A 23,519-nucleotide genomic window follows, 5' to 3' on the forward strand; every position below is an offset into this window, starting at 1 on the left:
GACGCGGCTGCCGGAAGCGGGTCTGGAGCGGGCGAGACGCCTAGGGCGGGCGATCGCTGTGGAGCGCCGCGCGGTGCGGTGCTGGCGGCCGAGTCGGGGCATCATGGAGGATGAGCGGAGCTTTTCGGATATCTGCGGCGGCCGCCTGGCCCTGCAGCGCCGCTACTACTCCCCGTCCTGCCGGGAATTCTGCCTCAGCTGCCCTCGGCTCTCGCTGCGTTCGCTCACCGCTGTCACCTGCACGGTGTGGCTGGCGGCCTACGGACTCTTCACCCTCTGCGAGGTAAGGGCAAGTCGGCCCCTCCCCGCGGTCGAAGGAGGGGGTTCGGCTTTGGGAGGGTCTTTGGGATCTTTGGTCGAGCCCGGACCTCTGGTCGGCCCCTCCTACAATGATAGAACAGAAGGGCGGGAACTCACGGGTTCTGGGGACGACATTCCGCTGCTGGACAGCTCTTTAAATGACGTTTAGTGAAGTGTGTGCTCCTGGACAGTACCTTCCCTCTCCGTGGCTGTGCTCTGCTCGGTGGGTTCACTCAGCACACATCTAGTTCTTGCACGACGGTATAAAACTTTAACTTCCATGTGTTCTATGTAGTATAGGCGCGCAGTAATTTAATTCCAGGAGTTCAGGGAACTCTTAAGTGAGTCTTCCTTGTCCATCACTTCTGCTCCTCAAAGTAGTACTGCTAACAATACTTTATGTAGACTTCCACAAACTGTCTTTGCCTCCACAAGTGTGTGTGTTTATCCGTGTGTATAGATAGTGTTAGAGTTCTTCCTAATCTCTGTTTTTCAAGGCAGTTTTTTAACCCTCCGTCCTCCCAAACCCTTCCCCAATTTCAAGTACTTTCTAAAGGATTATGAAATTTTGGACGTGTGTGATATCTGTGCTCAATTTCCAGATTCATTCCTGTTTTCTTTGAGCCTCAATTTTCTACATCTCTAATATAGAATTCATGCCTGCCATACCAGCTTCATGATATCGTGAGGGTTAAATGCAGTAACTTTGTGACAGCTCTCAAATAAAAAGAATTATCCCAGTTGCCCTTTTCAGGATGAGTTCTAGTTTCATATGTAGTGCCTGAATTGAATGTATTCTCCCAGAAGTGATCTTATCAGAGCTAAGTACAGCAGGGCTATTTATTTCTGTAACTTGGATATTGTTTCCATTACTGCATCCATTAGCTTTTTTGCTGTCAAAGCATGTTTCAGAGCATGGTAATTTAGCATAGAAATATGCAGAATTAAGACTGCCCTAATTGTAGGAAACTGTATCTAACTGTATCTAAACTGTATGTTTGTTCAGGCGAAGGGCTGTATGTACCTCACGCCTGTAATCCCAGCACTTTGGGATGCTGAGGCGGGCGGATCACTTGAGGTCAGGAGTTCGATACCAGCCTGGCCAACATGGTGAAACCACGTCTTTACGAAAAATACAAAAATTAGCTGGGCGTGGTGGCTCACGCTTGTAGTGCCAGCTACTCGGGAGGCTGAGGCGGGAGAATTGCTTGAATCTGGTAGGCGGAGGTAGCAGTGAGCTGAGATCACGCCACTGCACTCCACCTGGGCAACAGAGGGAGACTCTGTCTCAAAAAAAAAAAAAAAAGAAAGAAAAAAGTTTATTCATAAGTCCGTTAAAATGATTAAGTTGATAGCCCCCCTAAAATTTAATTTACAGTATAGTTGAATTTTAGTACTAGCCTGAGTTCTTTTTTTTTTTTTTTTTTTTTGAGACAGAGTCTCGCTTTGTTGCCCAGGCTGGAGTGCAGTGGCGCAATTTCGGCTCACTGCAAGCTCCACCTCCTGGGTTCACGCCATTCTCCTGCCTCAGTCTCCTGAATAGCTGGGACTACAGGCACCCGCCACCACACCCGGCTAATTTTTTTTGTATTTTTAGTAGAGACGGGGTTTCACTGTGTTAGCCAGGATGGTCTCGATCTCCTGACCTTGTGATCCTCCCACCTCGGCCTCCCAAAGTGCTGGGATTACAGGCGTGAGCCACCGCGCCCAGCCTAGCCTGAGTTCTTATAGCCTATGTGTGTGGTCATGTGAGGAGGAGGAAATAGATATTTATTAAATGCCCACTGAGTGCCAGATGCTTTACTGAATTCCTTACTTTAGCCCTAGAACGAAGAAAACCAAAGCTCACAAAGAGGGGTGAGTTATCCAAAGTCTCAAAGCAGTAAATGGCAGATCTGGGCTTCCAACCCAGGGCTTTCTGACTCTGAGACCCTTTCTTTTCCTTTATACCATTGTATAGTTGATCTTAGGCAAAATTTAAAAACAAAAATCTGTTTTTGTGCCAAGTCCCTTCTGTACTTATCTCTCTCATCCTGGTGTACTCTGCTTACTCCTATCAAGTACCCCAGGACTCAGTGACCACATCTTCCTTTAAACTCTACTGCAATACTTTCTAAGGGCTCTGTGTGCCAAAATTTCTTACCTTTCCTATTCAGAACTGCTTATGAGAGTAATGAATATCTGGAATGAGAAGAAATCTGATTGAAGGAATTCATTCAAACATACAGCTTAACCCCAACCCAAATGAATATTGAATTGTTTCAATTCTACACAGTAAAATGAAGTTGAAAAAAATGCAGATAGTAGGGCATGGATTGCTCTTATTGGAAAGCTGACATGATCAAATCCTTAAGGATTTACTGTTCTTCATCCCTACATTCCTTCTTGTTTTTAAGTTCACAGTTCTATTAAAGTTCCAGGTTGTTCCCTTGTTTATTCCAACCTGGAATGTTCTTCCCCCTTCCCTTTCAACTAATTATATTGGTCACTAACCACCACCTCCCCTGCACCAATTAAATCCTAGTTCCTTGGATGTGATGGGATATATTCTTGTGTGCTTTAATGTCTTTTTCTTTTTCTTTCTTTTTTTTTTTTTTTTTTTAACTTTTCCTTTGGCACTTATAGTCAGTATCAGAGTGTCCTCCAGAATATTTTCTGTGTATTAATCTTGCCTTTAATAAATCTATACGGGTCAGGGCTGAATTGTATTCCTCTCCATTCTTCATAATGCTTATTCAGTGCAATTAATTAACTCAAAATTAGATCTTTCTGGATCATCAGAGACCCAGTACTGAATCCTCCATTCATCGATCAACAAATAATTATCTAGCACAGAGATAAGCAAACTTTTTCTTTCTTTCCTTTTTTTGAGACAGTTTCTCACTCTGTTGCTCAAGCTGGAGTGTAGTGGTACGAATACCCCTCACTGCAGCCTCAGTTTCCTGTACTCAAGCGATCCTCTTATCTCAGCCTCCTGAGTAGCTAGGACTACAGACATGTGCCACCACACCTGGCTAATTTTTGTATTTTTTGTAGAGACAGGGTCTCACTAGGTTGCCCAGGGTGGTCTTGAACTCCTGGCCTCAAGCGATTCCCCCAGCGTTGGCCTCCCAAAGTGTTGGGATTATAGGCGTGAGCCACAATGCCTGGCCCAAACATTTTCATTAAAAGACTAGATAGTAAATATAGCAGGTTCTGTGGGGTCTGTCTCACAATATTCTTTTCTTTCTTTCTACAACCCTGTGAAAACTTAAAAATCATTCTTTGCTTGAGATGGGCCAGACAAAACCAGACCACAGGCCCAAATAATTTGCAGATCCCTGATCTAACACTATGGGTTAAATATAAAGAAGTAGAAAGAGACCATCAAAGAAAACCAGAGCTAGTGAGTGGTTGAAGTGGTAAAAAACCAGGTTTTATTCAGGAACTACTACAGTAGGGGAAAAGAGACTTCAGTATAGAATTCCAAATTTCCTCAGTTCCTAATACAGCATGGAAAACTGGAGATTTATAGCCAAGGAGCAGGGTGGGAGTCAGTGGATAGAAAATTACCCAAAGGAAACATCAGGGGCAAGGTGGGATTCTGGCTAAACTGACTTGACAGGATTCTTGCTGAAGGCAGGCCAGGCTGATCAAATACCAAGGGTGGGAGTTCTTTCTAAACTGATTCAGCAAGATTCTTGCTACAACTAGGTGGGTAGTGCAGGCCCAACAGAGGTGTCAAGGTCCGGGCCTAGAGAGCTTAGAGGAACCTGACTAGAGGTAGATAAAGGAGAGTGTCTTGTCAGTGCAAAGAATAATAAGATACTCCCTGCCCTCAAGGATTGCAGTCCAAAATTACAAAATTTCTTTGATTCTAGGTCATCAATATTTTTTTCCCTGTGCCAGCCTTCTAAGTCATAGCTTTGCCAGGTGCAATGGCTCACGCCTGTAATCCCAGCACTTTGGGAGGTTGAGGCGGGTGGATCACCTGAGGTCAGGAGTTCGAGACCAGCCGGGCCAACATAGTGAAACCCCGTCTCTACTAAAAATACAAAAAAAAATTAGCTGGGCGTGGTGGCGGGTGCCTGTAATCCCAGTTACTAGGGAGGCTGAGGCTGGAGAATCGCTTGAACCCAAGAGGTGGAGGTTGCGATGAGCCAAGATCACACCACTGCACTCCAGTCAGGGAAACATGAGCGAAACTCTGTCTCGAATGAATGAATGAATGAATGAATGAATGAATGAATGAATGCAAGCTTCTGGGAAAAAAGATAAAACAATGCCACATGAAAGAAACACACACCAATAGGACAACACATTTTAACTTCAGAAATGTTAAAGATTGTACATTTGTCTTAGAATCAAGGGAATAAATAATATATACCATTTTTTGAGTCCTTAACACATCACTTAGTCAACTGTAAATAACACAGAACAACTAAAATAGCCTTAAGAGATCAGGACCTTTTCTGTTAACAAGAAGTCATAAGGTAGGAGGGCTCCAGAGTTCACACAGAAACTCATTTGATTCCGGCTCTTGTCATCTTACTGCTGACACCCTTAGTGTGCCCTACTTGTCCTCCACCTGGTCCTCCAAGTGCAGAAACTGCATTTCCACCCTTAGCGTCCTCTAGTTGTCCTCTACTAGCTCTCCACTGGGTCTGGCAGAGGCCATAGTAGTTCCAGGTATCTAAACCTCATGATGAAGGGAACGTCTCTTCTGTAGATTTTTAAAGATGAATTCATGTTTTCCGGAAGCCCCTCCAGCAGATCTCCCCTCACATCTCATTGGCCAGAGTTGTGTCACATGCCCATTTTTAAACCAGCCATTGGCAGAAGGGGTGGGAACCAATCATAATTCACTCACAGTTCAACTGGGGTTGGTGGGTGGCCGTTTATTAGGCAAGCTGTAGTATCTGCTACACTGTACTAAGCACTTTATAATTGTTCAGTCTATGGTTTTGCACTATATACACAGATGGTTCCCAACTTATGATGGTTTGACTTAGGATTTTTTGACTTTAGGATGATGCAGAAACAATACACACGATACTGCAAGTACCCATACAAACATTGTTTTTCACTTTAAAGTATAGCATTGAATAAATTACGTGAGATTTTCCACACGTTACTATAAAATCAGGTTTTGTGTTACATGATTTGCCCAACTGTAGGCTAATGTAAGTGTTCTGAGCACGTTTAAGGTAGGCTAGGCTAAGCTCTGATGCTTGATAGATGTATTAAGTACACTTTTTAATTTTAGTTTTTCATTTGAGTGCTAGAACTCAATATTAAATGCATTTGCATGGGTTTATCAGGACATAGCTCCCTCCTGTATTCTGCTGAGGGAGTGTGAAAGGAAAAGATTTGGGGTCCTTTTTTTTTTTTTTTTTTGGAGACGTCTCTGTCACCCAGGCTGGAGTGCAATGGTGCGATCTCGGCTCACTGCAACCTCCACCTCCCTGGTTCAAGTAATCCTCCTGCCTCAGCCTCCAGAGTAGCTGGGACTAGAGGTGCATGCCACACGCCCAGCTAATTTTTGTATTTTTAGTAGAGACGGGGTTTCACCATGTTGGCCAGGATGGTCTCAATCTCTTGATCTTGTGATCCGCCTGCCTTGGCCTCCAGAAGTGCTAGGATCACAGGCTTGAGCCACTACGCCTGGCTGGGTCCTTTCTTTTTTTAAAGATACAGTGTCATATTCTGGTACCCAAGCTAGAGTGCAGTTGTATGATCATAGCTCACTGCACCCTCAAATTCCTGGGCTCAAGTGATCCTCCTGCCTCAGTCTCCCTAGTAGCTGGAATTACAGGTGCAAGCTACTGCATTCAGTTGATTTGGGCCCTTAATTTGGAATTTTGGAAAAATAGTTTCTGAGATTGCTGTGATGATGGTGGACATTTTACTGATGGAGGTTTTCCCCAGACCTATCCATTTGTTGTCTGGATCTGTTTCACTGTATACTTTTATAGCACCTCAGAACCCAAATAAAAGCAATTTCCTTTTCCTCCATGCGTGTTCCCCTCATCTGACAAGAGAAGAAAGGCTTTTTTCCTCTTTGCCTGGAGTTGACTGGTACCACTTGGTAATCTTACTGCCTGTGTCTGGCTCTCTCTTCAGAACAGCATGATCCTCTCTGCTGCCATCTTCATCACCCTCTTAGGTCTGCTTGGTTATCTCCATTTTGTGAAGATTGATCAGGAGACTCTGTTAATCATTGATTCCCTTGGCATTCAGATGACTTCATCTTATGCTTCAGGCAAAGAAAGCACTACCTTCATAGAAATGGGCAAGGTCAAGGATATTGTCATCAATGAGGCTATCTACATGGTAAGTATTTGAAAGGTAGTATTACAGTCCTCTCTGGAGGAGGTAGCCAGCCCATGGGGTGTTCCCAGATCTATACTGAGCCTTAATACCTAAAGTACTTGATGTCACAGAATTAAACATGAAGATCCTCTGCTCTAGTACTTATAGTACTAGAGTTTTCTTTTTGACTGGCATGTCTATAAACCATAAAAGTGAGACTTATATGTAAAAGGTAAATCTCCTTATTTTTAAAGAGATGCAGCAGGTTTTCATGGATAGAGAATTAGTATTTCAACTTTATCTTCAAGACCAACTCCAAAATTATCACTGGCATTTTTTCCTTCTCTTTCTTTCTTTTTTCTTTTTTTGTGAGACCCTGTCTGTTACCCAGGCTGGAGTGTAGTGGCTTAATCACAGCTCACTGCAGCCCCAACTTCCCAGGCTCAAGCCATCCTCCCACCTCAGCCTCCTGAGTAGCTGGGACTACAGGCACGCACCACCATGCTTAGCTCGTTTTTTCTATTTTTTGTAGAGATGGAGCCTCACTATGTTGCCTAAGCTGGTCTTGAATTCCTGGGCTCAAGCCCTCCTCCTGCTGTGGCCTCCCCAAGTGTTCAGTTTACAGGTTTGAGCCACTATGCCTGGCCCTGTCTTTTTTCATTTAAAGAACAAGAATATACTTTTCTCCCACTTCAAAAGCTATCAAGTGTTCTACTACTTAACCATTTGTGAAAAAGCGTTGAGCCTTACCTTAGAAAAAAAGAATGTGGCCAGGCGCAGTGGCTCACGCCTGTAATCCCAGCACTTTGGGAGGCCAAGGCGGGTGGATCACCTGAGGTCGGGAGTTCCAGACCAGCCTGGCCAACATGGTGAAACCCCATCTCTACTGAAAATACAAAAAATTAGCCAGGCATGGTGGCAAGCACCTGTAATCCCAGCTACTTGGGAGGCTGAGGCAGGAGAATTGCTTGAACCTGGGAGGTGGAGGTTGCAGTGAGCCAAGATTGCACCACTGTACTCCAGCTTGGGCAACAGAGTGAGACTCTGTCTCAAAAAAAGAAAAAGAAAAAGAAAAAAAGAATGCAAAATGAGTTTCACTTAGACTTTGCTATTTGATTTATTTTCTTACAGCAGAAGGTGATTTACTACCTCTGCATCTTATTGAAGGATCCAGTGGAACCACATAGGATATCCCAAGTAGTACCTGTCTTCCAGGTGAGCATAGAACACTTTTACCGTTGTCCAATTAATCCTCAACCTTTTCAGTAGGAATGTAAATTCCTTTTTTCAGAGTATTGGAAGACACCTGACAGCTGTTTTGAGTGATAATTAGGATTTCAGTTATTTGAGAAGTTCCTCTCTGAGGCAAATATAGTCCTTAAAAATATTATTCCTGCATATTTTATTTTTTTTTAATTTTTTTTATTTTTTATTTATTTATTTATTTTTTTTTTTGAGACAGAGTCTCGCTCTGCCGCCCAGGCTGGAGTGCAGTGGCGTGATCTTGGCTCACTGCAAGCTCCGCCTCCCGGGTTCACGCCATTCTCCTGCCTCAGCCTCCCGAGTAGCTGGGACTACAGGCGCCCGCCACCTCGCCCGGCTAGTTTTTTTGTATTTTTTAGTAGAGACGGGGTTTCACTGTGTCAGCCAGGATGGTCTCGATCTCCTGACCTCGTGATCCGCCCGTCTCGGCCTCCCAAAGTGCTGGGATTACAGGCTTGAGCCACCGCGCCCGGCCTTATTCCTGCATATTTTATTATTTTATTTTATTTTATTTTATGAGACAGAGTCTCACTTTGTCACCTAGGCTGGCGTGCAGTGGTGTGATCGTCACTCATTGCAGCCCCCACCTCCTAGGCTCAAGAAATCCTCCTGCCTCAGTCTCCTGAGTACTTGGGACTACAGGTGTGTACCACCACACCTGGCTAACTTTTTTTTTTCTTTTTAGTAGAGATGAGGTCTTGCCATATTGCCTAGGCTGATCTTGAACTCCTGAGTTCAAGCCATTCTCCTGCCTCAGCCTCCCAAAGTGTAGGGATTATAAGCATGAGCCAGCACACCTGGCCTCATGCACATTTTAAAGAGCACAATCAAATATATAGCAACCTCTGCCTACAAATCACTATTCATCTACTTTGACTCTGTCAGTCTACTAATGTACAGTTTTTTAGATAGAAGTCATTGATCTCACATTGTATGCTATTGTGTGTCTTGCTTTGTAAATAATATGTATGTGTCCTACAAAGGCCATTATATTTATTATTTTAAATAACTATATTGTATAATATATTGAAATGTCAGTTTATTTAGCCACTCTTGCCACCTTTTAAAATCCTGCCTGGAGTTTTTTGTTTTGCTCTTACAAAAAAAAAAACCACTTATCAGCTGGTGCAGTGGCTCACGCCTGTAATCCCAACACTTTGGGAGGCTGAGGCAGGCAGATCGCTTGAGCTCAGGAGTTCGAGACCAGCCTGGGCAACATGGTAAAACCCCCATCTCTACAAAAAATACCAAAATTAGCTGAGCGTGGTGGCACACATCTGTGGTCCCAGCTACTCAGGAAGCTGAGGTGGGAGGATTGCTTGAGCCCAGGAGGTCAAGGCTGCAGTGAGCTGTGATCATGCCACTGTACTCAGCCTGGGTGACAGAGATCCATCTCAAAAAACAAAACAAAAATTATACAAACATAATAAATTATACAAACATAATAAATTACGAAGTAAATTATTTTAGAGGTAGGTATTTATGCACGTATTTATGTATATAGTTACATAAATATGCCTCACTGACCTTTTTCACAAAGGATTTAAGATAGCTAAGCTAAAATATTATTTTGCATTATAATTAAAAATTATTTTATTAAAGCTTATGAAAAGTTTTATAGACTTCTAGTGTTTAAGATGGGGCTCCAGAGATTGGACAACATTACCATACTTTGGGGCTTTTGTACTTCTTTTTCTACCATCCTGGCTAATAGTGGATTTAGCTTTTTTAGCTTAATATGTAGGTAAAGGCATTTTAAATAGGTAAATTTGTATCTCTTTAAATGATAGGCTTTTCATATTTCCTTGTATTACCTATCAGTATTTCCTCTTATTTTAAACTACCTATCTTCTCTATTAGTCAAGAAGAATCTGAATATTATGTATTTGTACCTGTTTTTATATATTTTTAACAATCTTTATATATTTTAGGTAGTATACTTTTATTAAATATACTTTCACATATATTTTTCCCATTCTGTGGTTTTTCTTTTAATTTTGGTTATTACATTTCATTGTACAAAACATTTTTCAATATTTACATATTAAACTGCCCTTCTTGTCTTTGAGGGCTATTTTATAACGTGTGACATTTCTCAAGGGTCCATTTTGTTTTTCCTCTTTGCTTACTCTTAGAGATGGAGTTCATGAAACTTAGACAGATGAAAAAGCTATCATTTGATCTCCCACTTCACACAATTCACAAGGTGGGCTGTGAGCCTAGCTGGGACTCTTCCCAGCAAGGTGTGCTGAGGCCTAAACTTAACTCCCTGAGCTCACTGCTGTGCCATTTATACCCCTTGATGTGGGTGAGAGATTGAAGTTGCATGTGGGCCCAGTACCATGGCTCAAGCCTATAATCCCAGCACTTTGGGAGGCCAAGGTGGGCGGATCACTTAAGGCCAGGAGTTTAAGAGCAGCCTGGCCAACATGGTGAAACCCTGTCTCTACTAAAAATACAAAAATTAGCTGGGCATGGTGGTTCGTGCCTGTAGTCCCAGCTACTCCAGCTACTCGGGAGGCTGAGACACAAGAATCATTTGAACTCAGGATGCAGAGGTTGCAGTGAGCCGAGATTGTGCCACTGGGTGTGGTGGCGAGCACCTGTAATCCCAGCTACTTGGGAGGCTGAAGCAGGAGAACTGCTTGAACCTGGGAGGCAGAAGTTGCAGTGAGCCGAGATTGTACCACTGCACTCCAGCCTGGGCAACAGAGTAAAACTCTGTCTCAAAAAAAAGTTGCAAGTTGATGCATCTCCACTGTACTCCCTTATGTTCACTTTGACTCTGCATTTCTCCCCTTTGGAATTCAGAGTGCTAAGCCCCGGCTGGACTGCTTGATTGAAGTATACAGGAGCTGCCAGGAGATCCTGGCACACCAGAAAGCCACATCAACAAGCCCATGAGCCCCAGCGTTCAGAAGGCCAGCATTGTCTTCCATGGGAGATGACTCTTAAACCATAGGGGCTGGTTTTCTGTACTCTAAACCATCAGGTGGACACAGTCCTAGGAACCATTATTGGTGTAGTACATCTCAGAGCCATAGAGCAGGTGACTGAAAATCTAACTCAGTGTATTTCCGTGTACTGTACTGTTTTCCTTGTAAGGTTTTGCCTACTTTACCAAAGGAGGGGAGACCTTAAGAATTTTGACACAGTATGTCAAAAGTAATGTCAGCAAGGAACACTTTGTGAAATTGCTAACCATGTTCAGGTTTACTTTGTTGATGTTTGTGAAGCAAAACCATGGGAAACTGACGTCAGATGTCTTGAGAAAGGTGTATTTTCCAATATTACCCCTCGTGTAAAGTTACAAAAAAAAACAAGCCCTCCACGTACTGGTTAGCAGGAAGTAATGTCCTACAAAAGGTGAGTCTGTTAACCTAGCGCCTGTGTTCTGTACAGGGCTTATTTACTCTTAATAAACAGATCTTCCAAAACACACAGTTACCTGGTTCACAGATAGCTGCTTTTTATTGACAAACAAGATCATGGTATTTCAGTCACGGTATCAAGCACATTAATACTTTTCTGTTACTCAGCAATTTTTTTAAATCAGTTCAAAAGCTACTTTTGCCAAGAGGGATGAGACAAAAGGCCACACAGAAATTTGACTTTGGTTTTCAGACACGGGACTCTCATGTTAACAAAGAATAAATAAGCAAATTATCGAATCCTTTGTTTCTAAGGCAGTTTCTTCTGTATAAAATTAATAAACTAAAGGAGGATTCCTGAAGGGTTGGGGAGGAGAGAGGGTGGGGGAAATAGATTGACCCCAAATTCAGTGTGAACACAGCTCCATTCTTGTTTACCCTTCCTTTGGACTCCTACTTTTCTTTTAAACTCTCTGGGTAGATAATGTTATTCTTATTGGCCTTAGAGACACCCAAGATATTATAAAACCAGAGCTGTTATGTCTGTCACCAGCCCTGCAGGAATTATTCAGGAACCTGTGGTACATGTGACTTGTTCGAGGTAGAAATGTCTCAGCTAGATCCCCAAATCCTGGGGTGAAAAGTGTGAACAGAAATGGCTGTAAAACTACTTGCCTTGCACAGTCAAGTACATGTAAAAGAGGCAGAGACTTGGATGTGCTCCTTTTTTCCTCATGCTTGTCAGTTTATAGGGTGAGAGAGGAGAAGCTTACAGCAGCTGAGGTGTTCAGATAAACTAGTTCCAGCCTCGCAGTTTTTGCTGTGCACAATATACACACATTGTTGGGATTAAGGGCTTGGTTTTGGGTGCTACTGCTAAATATACAGTTTTCAGCACTTTATTGACAGATAGTAAGGCTGCCTTAGAGCTAGGAAATAAAACTCAGTTTCTTAGATGTTGGAAAATCAGTGTATGAACTCTTTCATTTTGTTTTTGTTAAGGGAGGGTGTGTCTACACCCTGTCTAGAGGAGACTGTCTAGTCTCCTCTGCAGTCAGTCAGAAGGTCTGAATTGAGGGGGATTATGGTATTATCAGTAAAGCAAAGGAGGAAAGAAACTTTCTTTTACCTGCTACTTGTAGGCTAGGGCAAGTGTCACATACGTATCCTCATCCTCAAACTAATTCCCAGCAGAAGTTTGCCAGAAGTCTTAAGGAGTATATCCAGGCCCACATGCCTGAAATAGTCTTCTGTGTTTCTGACTCATTTTTGGTAGTCTTATAGCAGCAAAAAGCAGAGTGCATTTGCTTGGTCTTTTACAAGAACAAGGAAACAGATGATGGCCCACTATAGTGAACACAGCCTTCACCGAGCCCTGTCCAGTCATTAAAATGAGACAGGGAGGGGTCAGATCGGACCTACCCCCTGCCCTTGCTTGCACATTGCGTGGTACTGGGTTTGGCCTACAGTCCAGTGTGAGGGAAACAGCTTGAATCTTAGCAGGGATAGCATGTTATCCTGCAAAGACTGCCACAGAAGGGGCTGTACCAATGCCTACATACCAATAATGGGGAAAAGTGAGTCTATTCTTTTTTCTCCAGCTCTGCCAGCACCTTTCCCATTTGGGCAAGGCAGCCCAGTTTAGTGAGTTCTAGGCTTCTGACAGTGTAGGAGAATTGGAAATTTTAGTCCTATCCTGTTTAGCGACGTTCAGAAAACTTCAAGTATAAATAAGATCATATACAATATTTAAAAATTAGCTTCCAGGCTGGGCACGTTGGCTCATGTCTGTAATCCCAGCACTTTGAGAGGCCAAGGTGGGTGGATCAGCTGAGGTCAGGAGTTTGAGACCAGCCTGGCCAACATGGTAAAACCCCGTCTCTACTAAAAATACAAAAATTAGCCGGGCATGGTGGCACACACCTGTAATCCCAGCTACTCAGGAGGCTGAGGCAGGACAATTGCTTGAACCCAGGAGGCAGAGGTTGCAGTGAGCCGAAATCACGCCTTTGCACTCCAGCCTGGGCAACGTAGTGAGACTGTGTCCCCCACCCCACCAAAAAGAAAATTAGCTTCCTTGAGAGTATCAGTGCAGAAAGCCTTAACTTACAGCACTGATGCCCTCAGTAACAGTGTATCATCCCTATGTCTAGAATCGGGTAGCATCCAGAGTCATTCTTCTTACGAAAAAAGGAATAAGTGGTTTTAACACTGGGTCTAGATTTTTAAAAGTTGAGCCCTGAAACCTTGTAAGGCACCTAGAGAATAAAGGCTTCACAGACACTAAAATACACATTTCACAGAACAACAGTGGTGGGGGGCTGTTAGACCCATCACAGTAGTATCATACCCTAGGATATATATCTCTAAATCCAGAGGCACTAGTGGTAGTGGGGAATCGGGTAGGAGAAATATTCACAGCAACGTTGGCCCCTTGGTAGCACAGGAAACAGAAGAAAAGAACTGTTGTCCATCCAGTTCCCACAGCTGGCAGGCTCCGGGTAGGTTGGTGGGTGGGTTCACAGTTGTAGAGCAGTGGTTCATATAGCTGGCCATGATGAAGGTAGCTTCTGCAATCTAAGAGGAGGTCAGAGATGTGAAGGAATTGAACTAGCCTTGGCTTGAATCCTGTTTTTCTCACTTATTAGCTCTTATACTGAGTTCTGGGGCCTCTATTTATTTAATCTCTTAAAATACCCACCTGGGAGAAAATATCCAAAGGGAACCATTACTGTGCGGTTCAGAGGCCCAGTGGTGTGGGCCCCTGTTGGTCTGGCGATCCTCTGAGATGCACAGTGCCTTTCTGAGAAAAGGAGGCCCAGTGTTCTGCTCTGGTTAGCTCTACAACCAGGGAAGAGGCATTCTTAAGAAAGGGATCTGGAGATCCTCCCCTTTGGCAGGGGTGGTATTAAAGGAGGAGTAGGTTTGGCAAACTCTAACTTTAGGATTAAAAAGTGGAGAACAACAGGGTTTCCAGGTAATCACAGGGGAGTCAGGAACAATAAATCAGAACTTAGGTTCCTGAGCCTTTGTAATTGTTATTTTCGCTGGTCAACACTTCCTGTATTGAGTAGGAGCAAAGTCATTAAAGCAAAAGAGGTCTTTTTGCCGTCTTCCCCACAACAAGGAAGAGGGAGCACTGTGGGACTGTCCCACTTTTCAGCTAGTGTTGGGTCAGCAGAACCTAGGGGTAACATGAGAGCACCTTAAAGAGGAATCTGCCCTGCCTCGAGGCCTGCTGCAAGGAAGAGAAGAGCACATAAACACCCAACTGAGGACTGCGTGATGCTGGGGCTTGAGAGAATAAAAAAGAATAAGTGAACAGCATAATAGTAGCTAGGCCAGAGTTAGTTCCCTCCGAATATGCCCCTTTACCTACTAGCTGAACATTGCTACTGAGATGCTATACCACCTGAACCTTCGGAATACTAATTACAGACAAGACCAACAATTTTATCTGGGCAGGGCCCTTGTAGAGCACTAGCATAACCCCAGTTTCCTTTGTAAGCTCCAAGCCCACCACATCTGGCCAGAGTAGAACGTTTTAGCAGCTGTCAGACCTACCTTGGGAGCAGCCATCTGGAAGATCAACTTCTCAATGTGGCTTTTTCCAGAGGTCTTGTCTGGGATAGATCTAATCACAAGCATGAAGTCATCCCTGCAGCCACCAAAGGTTGTCACTGAAGAGTAGGGGTAAGTGACGTGCACTTGCTGTGGAAAGGAACCAGTCAATTCTGGGGAAACTTTCCACCTGTCCCCTGAGCTAGGAACCAGCATCCCCTGTCTCTTCTAGGCACAGGAAAGGAGAACTCCCAAGTGGTCATAATTTGGAGATCTCCATCTTGAATGTCTACAAGCACTGTCTAGACTAGATGACAGTGGTGCCTGGGCAGGAGTGGGGGTAGAGCAGCCATGGTCACTTGGTTCAGGCTTTTGAGTCCACAGAGGAGAAGAAAGACCATGTTGAGGAAGAAGAGGGGTCAAGGAGCAGCCTGCATCCTTTCATACCATAGTGTTGTGGTCCAGGATGCTGACACCATCCTCATTCACAGCAATCCACACCAGAGCATTCTCCTTGGAAGACAGCTGGGCAGGCTGGGGAAACAGAAACAACCCATCAGATAGATCCATAGTTACAGATTTTGAACTATAAGAACTTTCTGAGAAAGAAGGCACATCCAGGGATCTGCTAAGCAGTAATTTCCAGCCACCTCATCTTGGAAAACAGACGGTATTTGTACAGCGTATGCAGAAAATAGACAAGGCTGCTTGTGACAGGAGACCCTTGGCCTTGGGGCTCTGGTCACCTACTAACCATCTCAACGGCAGAGGCGATCATTCTTTTGGTGTCCCTAGCACCCATGCTGCCACAGCACACTGGATGGAAAGCTCTGTGCTACAGAATAGAGGCCAGCCCTGGCCACTCTATTAGGGGAATGGTGAACAGGTGGTTTTCTCCTAGTCTTGGAATTCCACCTATAGTCTCCAAGCTGAAGTGCTTCTGACTTCAGCCAATCTCCTAGGTGCTGTAAAAGAAATAGGAAAGCAAGAATGCAGTCCTGTGGCTTTAGGCCCTATCAGTAAGGAAGTGACTATTTAGTGGACATTCCTGTAATGACTGATTTTCACTGCCAGGAGTACGGTATGGTAATCCAGAAAACCTCTCTCTTAATCCAAAGGGAGGCAGATAGACATCGGACATGTCGCCTTTTTCAGAAGCTTTTCCCAAGCTCCCAGACCAAGTGGGTCCCCGTTTCATGCCTTTATAACACCTCTGTACATCTCCTTCATAGCACTTGCGATGGCTTATAAATATATATTCAATATATAGAGAAAAAAATGAATACGATTATTTGATGAATGTACATCTCCTGCACTAGATGGGAAACTCCAGGAAGGCAAGGACCGTGTCTGATTTTCTCACCTCTTATAACCTCAAACCACCAGCACTGGACATAGTAGGAGCTCAACTATTTGTTGAATGAATGGATGGCCATTTTCCGATCTGTGGCTTCAGTAAACAGGATCACTGCCCAGCTTTGAGCTGTAATTATCTACAATGTTTATGCACAACAGACACCCAGTGAAGAAAAGTTCCTTCTGAAATTACTGTTGGCCACCTGGCCTTCATACAGAGGTGAAATTAATGGCTGCCTAAGTAATTTGATTCCCCTGTATGCCATGTCAAACCAGTGGAGATGTATTTCTTTAGGTTATACATTGTTCTTTCAAACTTTAAAACAAATGAAAGCACTCTTGAGAGGGCTATTATATCAAGTCTGAATCTGTGTGTGTGAATTAGTTGATCACATCTTTTCTTTTGGGGCATCAACAAAGGACAGATGAAGATAAGCAATCACAATTCTGCTCTGGACTGGAAATCCAGTAGGCCAGAAATGGTGGAGGGATAGTGACCCCTGGTGGTTACTGGTATGGAGGCGGGGGCTGCAAACTGGTATGGCTCAAACATGAGCAGATGGGGACACACCTAAGGGTGTGGGCAGCTCCTTCCACGGGCACTTACCTGAGCAGCAAAAAGCTTAGCACCAAAGAAAGGCCATTTCCTGGCCACGGTCAGGTAGATGCGGATGCACTCAGGAGGGGAGCAGCCTTGCAATGTTGCCCACTTTGTGGTCAACATATCTGCCAGGTGCCTGGTGTGGGCAGATGGAGAGAAATAGTGCCAGTGAAGTGCCAACATGTCTTCATTCCAGCCCTGAGGCCTCCCCACAGGGGCTGCAAGCCTACCTACCTCAGCTGTTCGGGGGGAGCCCCATGTCTGTAGCGCCTGGGGTAGAACCTGTCTAGGACCTGCTGGAGAAGATGCTGAGCCTTGGCAGGGGATGTGCCTCCAGGGCCTGGCAGGGCAGGCTTCTCCAAGTCCCCATATTCTACCTGTGATAGAAGCACATGAAGAGACCAGTCAAAATCTGACGGTGGATGGGCCAGGTGGGGGCTGTTGAGAGGTGAAATAAACCATTACTTTATTACCCTCTTGGTGGGGTGCTAGTGGATGTGAAAAATACTTTAGAAAAACACTTCATCTCAAGTTTTACAGACACTAGAGAAACAAACTTAGGGCCCTAGAATATTAGAGATCACTGACCAACTTTGATTTTGCAGCTGAGGTAAAGTGCCTTTTCCAAAGACACAGTTAATTGGTAGCACACAAGGGAAAACAGTGTGGAAATTCTGGCTTCCAGTCCAAAAATATGGGCTATAGAATTGAAGATGCTACAGATCCTAGAGTACAGCAGAGTGTTCCAAATGTGGCCTTTGGAGTTGGATACCTGGCATAAATCCCAGCTTTGTGTCCCTGATCAAGTTACTTAAACTCTCTGAGCTTCAATTTCCTCATCTATTAGGTGCGAATAAAAACTACAATGGAGGATGCATATATGCTTATTCAGGGCCTCCTAGAGAGTATTCTTATCTTTTTAATTATAAACATCAACTATTATTGTTTCCTCTTCCTTTCCAGCATGTAAATCCAGATTCTTATTCTATATTTACAATATTTTTAACTTTTAATTTTTGTGGGTATATAGTAGGTGTCAGACTCTCTTATATGCCCCTTTACCTGCTAGCTGAACATTGCTACTGAGATGCAACACCACCTGAACCTTTGGAATACTAATTACAGACAAGACCAACAATTTTATCATGGCTCTTATGGGAGCCATGAAGGTATCCCAGATACCTTTGACAAGATGGCCTTCTAAATGTAACAGGAAGGACAGTCCAAGTCTGAATGTGTGTTCCTCTTCCTAATTCTACTTAGAAGGTCTGATGGTTTATGAAGTTTACCACATCTATTACATGATACACATTATCCAGGTATCATACTTAGTACAACCCTGTGGAGGCTGGCAGAGGTGTTTTTGTTGTTGTTGTTTTGTTTTGTTTTGTTTTGAGACCGAGTTTTGCTCTTGTTGCATAGGCTGTAGTGCAATGGCACGATCTTGGCTCACTGCAACCTCCACCTCCTGGGTACAAGTGATTCTCTGGCCTCAGCCTGCTGAGTAGCTGGGATTACAAGCGTCCACCATCACACCCAGCTAATTTTAATTTTTATTGTATTTTATTTTATTTTTTTCAGTAGAGACAGGGTTTCACTGCTCAGGCTGGTCTCAGACTCCTGACCTCAGGTGATCTGCCCACCTCAGCCTCCCAAAGTGCTGGGATTACAGGCATGAGCCACTGCACCTGGCCAAATATTTTTGGTTTTGGTATACTGAGAAGGAAACTAAAGCATAGAGAAGTGAAGTGACTTGGCTAAGACCTCACAGTTGGAAGGACTCAAACCCAGTCTCTGGATTCCAAGTCCAGCCATCTGCACGCATCCTGTATCTGCGGTGAGTGCGGAGCTCTGCTCTGTAGGAGTCAGCTGTTGTCCATCCCAGAGATGGCAAAGCTGCCTTCTCCTGAGCACCACAGGATCTGCAGAATCTTTCCTGTGTTTTGGGCTGCATGGTGCATTCATTCTAAGCTGGCAACCCCACCCTCCTGCTTCCTGAACAAAACCTTACCTGGGCCATCAGGGCAGCCATCTCAAGAGCCAATTCCTTGTTGACAGGAAACCTCCCTGCCACTATCTCTCTACTAGTTTGAGAGGCAAGGAGCAGCCGTTCTCGGTCCGTCTCCCCTTTGACTTGACTGCGAAAGTACAGCCTGCGGAGCAGAGAATAAGAAGCCAGGACTCAGCAGGGATCCCAGACAGGGATGAGGCTTTCTCGGGGTCTGTTACCTTTATTTCCAAAAGGAGAAACTACTCTTTTCCCACTATTTATGAGCCTATTTTGTATTGCCTCCAGAAACATATAACCAAGTATGGCACAGAGCAGATGAAGGTCATGCTGATACAGGAGGACATGGTTCATTCTGAAGACACCATTAAACTTACTGGATTTAGTAAGGGAAATCTGGTACCTGGAGTTACAGATTAAGGGACTGGATGAGGTAGGAGTCCAAGAGACTATTGGAAACTATTTGCCTGGAGACATACTGAGATGGAGGGATGGGATTTTCTTAACCAAATTGATAGAAAGTCGGGATGTCTACTTCTGTATTTCCTGGAATTGGTATAGGAGGTACATACTCTTTAGCTTTAACTAGCTGGAGCTTATACAAAATTTCACTCTCATAAAGTAACACACTTAGCCATCCCATGAGGTTGGTCTATTTTCTTTTCTTTCCTTTTTTTTGAGGCAGGGTCTCACTCTGTCGCCCAGGCTAGAGTGCAGTGGCGCGATCTCAGCTCACTGCAGCCTCGACCTCCTGGGCTTAAGTGATCCTCCCACCTCAGTCCCCCTGAGTAGCTGGGACTACAGGTGCATGCCACCATGCCCAGCTAATTTTTGTATTTTTTATAGAGGCGGGGTTTTGCCATGTTGCCCAGGCTTGTCTGGTCTGTTTTCTTGGCAAATGTGTGTGTGTGTGTGCACGTGCATATACACACACACACAAGCAGTACAGGGAAGGCTGACAGAAGGCCTGAGCTGCCCAGGGTTTCACAGAGTATCAGCAGCAGAGCCAGCCTGCACCCCAGCTAGTGACTGCCAGGCAGCATTATATCTGTGGGCCCCTCCCCTGTCTGGATAGGCTGTCTAGTCAAGGAGGTGATGGGCTGGCACCCAGTGGCAGCCCTCGTGTTTGGCCCCACCCTCGTGCAGTGCTGAGGACCTGTTCTTGTACATCAGCTTCACGACGCGTGTCCCACCCTCAGACTTTCTGGGGTGCAGCTCCTTCATGGCTTGTTCCCACTTGGAGATGGCATCGCAGATCTTGAAAAGGCAAAAGAAGAAAGTCAGAAAATTTCCTGATAAGGAGAGAAGGGATCAAGGTCCAGCCAGGGCTGGACTCAGAGCAGAAGAGCAAAGAAAACAAAGGAAAGGTCCTCCCACCAGGAGGCTGACCTGTGGAGCTTCATGCTTCCTGGACCCAAGGTGGCAGCGGCTCCCTCACAAACAGAGGGAACCCTGGACAGGGTGAGCAATAAAGCAAGAAATCTGCCCTGCTGGCCTCACCAGCTGAGGGGCCTCCCCAGAGGCTAGGCAGCCCCATGGCCTTTGATCACCAGCTCTATTTCCATTCCACTGACTGCTATTCTCCTTTTCAACAAATATGCCCAGAGGCCTACCATGTCACAAAGCCTCACAGACACCCAGACATTGGCAAAGAAGGTATGTGGCATAGTTTTTCCAGGCAATGTTAAAAGACCATAGAAGCTTTTGTCCTGTTAAAGACAAGCACACACTGGAGCCAAATATGCATCAAAGTGCTAGAGCACATTCTCACAAACACTTATCCCCTAGGGCAGTAAGCCCAGACCACAATACAAGATTGACCTTAAATTCCATTCAACGGCCTTTACTTATAGGGGCACCATAAGGACCTGCCTCTTTAAAAGTGTGGTTCAACCTATAAGCATGGCATAGACCCTGGCAGAAAGCGTAAAAGTGAGGTGCTGGGTACCACATGACATCCGGGGGGTCCAGGCATACAGCTGGGAGCCTCTGAGTAGGCGCATGTAGGCAGTGGCTTTGTGGGGCCTCGCTGTCCCTACACCAAGCCAAGAAGAGGCTTTTCTTCTGGACGCTGCACAGCCACTCGAGGGAAGTAGGAGTGTAGTGATCTTGTCTCCAGAGACAAGGGCACACAACAGCTTTTTTCTCCCTCCCCAGGTACATTTTAAGATGGCACAGAAATGCTGACTAGGGCAGCACCTTGGGCTCAGCACCAAATGAGCTACCAAACAGTCAGGCACCCATCAAATGGGCTCTTTCCCCACCACCAATATCCCTGAGCAGGGAGGGGCTCAGCCGGCTCAGTGGGAGGCTGTCACCTTGACACTTCCCTGCAGGCAGTGCTCCAGGTCCCTGCCAGAGGGATCGTCCGTGAAGAGGGCAAAGCCAGAGTGGGATGGCTTTCTCATGCCTATCTCCTGGTTCAGCCGCTGGAGGAACTCATCAACCGTGGAGGAGCCGTCAAAACCAACCACCTGAGACGGGAGAAGGGTTCCACCCCTGAGTGAACTTCCCAAGAGGAGCTCACTAGGGCTGGTGGAGGGGACTGGGTACAGCAGGTGGAAAGGAGCAAAGACAAATACAAGAGGCCAAAGCAAGTTGGTTTCTGTGTTCATAGGCAAAGGGCCAGTGCATGAGGATGTGAGCCCATCCACTGTAAATTTTACCGGGCATACCTGGGTCCCTCCTTTACCAACAATCTTTTGGAGGCCCTTTCTTATGCCACTTTCTTAGTCAGCATCTCAGCTTCCCTGTTCATGCAATGAGTTCATAAGATCTACTTCTGGGGCGCCAGTGAAGAATCTGCCAAGCCTAAGGAGCTTTAGCATCCACCTGGCCCAGAGGTATTCTCTGGATGATGACGTGAGAAGACTCGGGGCAAGGAGCACGCCCAGCTCCTCACCTGATAAGTCCCGTTGGTAAAGTGCACGGGGATGCTGAAGGGCAAGGAGTGGTGGAAGGGGTTACGCAGCAGGATGGACACCACTTCCATGCGTGACGGCCTGGCTTCCCGCTCCCCAGTCTGCAGGGTCCGCTCCACTGCCCGCTGGCAGTAGGTGGCATACTGGCCAGTTTCACTTCTAAAAAGACAGAAGAAGGGAGTATTATGGACTCTGCTCATCCCTGCCACTTTGGCACCCCAGGTCCCTATCCGGATTCAGCCAAGACCAAAACTGTAGCTGGGGCAGGTTGTGAGAAAAGCCCTGAAGACTCTGGTCTGGGGCGTTAATTTGTCATTCAGGACCTTTATATAGCAGGTTGCTGGCATGGATATTTTCTTCCAGAACCCAGAGAACATAACAACAGAATAGCATTTGCGGACAGTTTGGGGGCAGTGTGGCTTTATGCAAGAGTTGCCACAGTACCTCCAGGGATGCATGGATTGGCATGCAGAGAAGCTTAAGCATGCCCAGACCCCCACATACCCATTTGTGCACATGGCAATGGGTGAAGTCTCCACCACCACTGAGCGGTTTCAGAGGACAGGAGTGATCTGGTCTGTCCTAGACTCCTCTCATCCCTCTTATTCATGCTGCAGTTGGCAATGCTCAAGTGGCAGAGGGAATGGCCAGGTTCACTCACCTGGGATCTGCATGGCGTTGGAGCTGCTGCTTGACATACCAGAGGAAGTGATGCTGAGGCAGGAAAAGTGGAGCACACAGAGCGAGGAACTGCCAGCACTGCCAGGGACACACACAGCATAGGGTGAGTGCTGGGCCTACAGCACTACCTGTCCTCATAGCCCTGAGTTACAAAGCCTTCAGCACTCTTTCCCCAAACCAGAGCCCCCAACTTGCTGTGGGTGCTGGGACAGCCAGCTTGGTCAAGCTGTGTCCAGAATGCAATCACCTGTCTGTGCACAGACAGCTCAGCTGCACTGATGCAGCTTGGAGCACGGAGGCTGGCTGCTGGCTGGGCTCACAGTATGCCTGTCCAGTCACCTCCTCCCACCTTTCCCACCTGCCAGCCCTTGCCAATGGCTTCTGTCAGCTGCTGTACCCCTGGCATACCTACCTGCATGAGGGAGTACTTCTGAGGCGGGCGGCAGCTGGTCTGCTTCATGAGTTGGCAATAGATCTCACTCTGCAGCTCGGGGTGAACCAGGCAGACCTGCAGTGCGGTCTGGGCCAAGGACACGTGGTAGTCCACCGAGGCAGCTTCCACCGGCACGTTGATGAAGAGCTGGCAGGACTGGGAGGGAACGGCAGTGAGCACAGCAGACCAGCATCCCCTGGGTTCGGAGAACTCAGCGGCTTGGCCATTTCCCAAGGGCTCCAGGGAGGTTCAAGTTTACTGACTGCCCTTTCTAAGAGGGAGCACTGCTACTGTTGGAGGGCATCTCTGCTTACTAAAAGGGGCTATGGGCTACTTTGGGGTAGAAGCTTTCCTTTTTAAAATGTTCTCATTACATAAACAAGACAAATGCATTAAAAAAAAAAAAAAAAAAAAAAACCAGAAAACTCAGACGTTCACAAAGAACATGCTAAAATAGGTCTGAATCTCTCAGGTCCAGAAGCAACATAAACCTGGCCTTTTCTGCTTAACTACAGGAGGAGGGGAGCTCCCCCAGAGAGAGTTTTCATTGGCATTTCCCAAGGACTTGTGCATGACGTTCCAGAGCTGCTTCCCTCCCAGTGACAGGATTACATTCCTGCCATCCAGGAAGTGATAGGGACCCCAGGAAGTTTCCTTCCCTTCCTCTCCAGATCCCTCTGTGGGTTGTACCCAACGGCACAGGTCTTCTCCACCCAAGTATTGCAAGTATCCC

The 23,519-nt window shown here is 45.6% G+C and overlaps 2 protein-coding genes across 8 annotated transcripts in view; one reads left to right on the top strand and one right to left on the bottom strand.

The window, feature by feature from the left end:
* The window catches only part of LOC105472866 (phosphatidylinositol glycan anchor biosynthesis class H), a 59,317-nt gene continuing 35,798 nt past the window's right edge, over positions 1-23,519 (top strand). The window contains exons 1-4 of one of the 5 annotated variants that reach the window (XM_071099992.1): positions 1-283; positions 6,403-6,612; positions 7,726-7,806; positions 10,666-11,295. In XM_071099992.1, the coding sequence (XP_070956093.1) occupies positions 104-283; positions 6,403-6,612; positions 7,726-7,806; positions 10,666-10,758 (564 nt within the window). In that variant the 5' untranslated portion in view covers positions 1-103 and the 3' untranslated portion in view covers positions 10,759-11,295. Of the gene's footprint in view, positions 284-6,402; positions 6,613-7,722; positions 7,807-10,665; positions 11,296-16,105; positions 23,212-23,519 lie in introns of those variants that run through there. The other 4 variants (XM_071099988.1, XM_071099989.1, XM_071099990.1 and 1 more) reach the window with 4 other exon arrangements.
* Positions 11,299-23,519, bottom strand: part of LOC105472865 (pleckstrin homology, MyTH4 and FERM domain containing H1) — a 47,346-nt gene continuing 35,125 nt past the window's right edge. The window contains exons 18-28 of one of the 3 annotated variants that reach the window (XM_011726417.2): positions 22,766-22,942; positions 22,334-22,431; positions 21,654-21,831; positions 21,070-21,225; positions 19,908-20,008; positions 18,755-18,896; positions 16,978-17,120; positions 16,750-16,879; positions 15,234-15,320; positions 14,790-14,936; positions 11,299-13,802 (exon numbers count right to left, since the gene is read on the bottom strand). In XM_011726417.2, coding sequence (XP_011724719.2) covers positions 13,641-13,802; positions 14,790-14,936; positions 15,234-15,320; positions 16,750-16,879; positions 16,978-17,120; positions 18,755-18,896; positions 19,908-20,008; positions 21,070-21,225; positions 21,654-21,831; positions 22,334-22,431; positions 22,766-22,942 — 1,521 coding nt within the window. In that variant the 3' untranslated portion in view covers positions 11,299-13,640. Of the gene's footprint in view, positions 13,803-13,946; positions 14,067-14,789; positions 14,937-15,233; positions 15,321-16,749; positions 16,880-16,977; positions 17,121-18,754; positions 18,897-19,887; positions 20,009-21,069; positions 21,226-21,653; positions 21,832-22,333; positions 22,432-22,765; positions 22,943-23,519 lie in introns of those variants that run through there. The other 2 variants (XM_071099986.1, XM_071099987.1) reach the window with 2 other exon arrangements.

The sequence above is a fragment of the Macaca nemestrina genome, chromosome 7 (assembly GCF_043159975.1).
Source record: "Macaca nemestrina isolate mMacNem1 chromosome 7, mMacNem.hap1, whole genome shotgun sequence".
NCBI classification, from domain to species: Eukaryota; Metazoa; Chordata; class Mammalia; order Primates; family Cercopithecidae; genus Macaca; species Macaca nemestrina.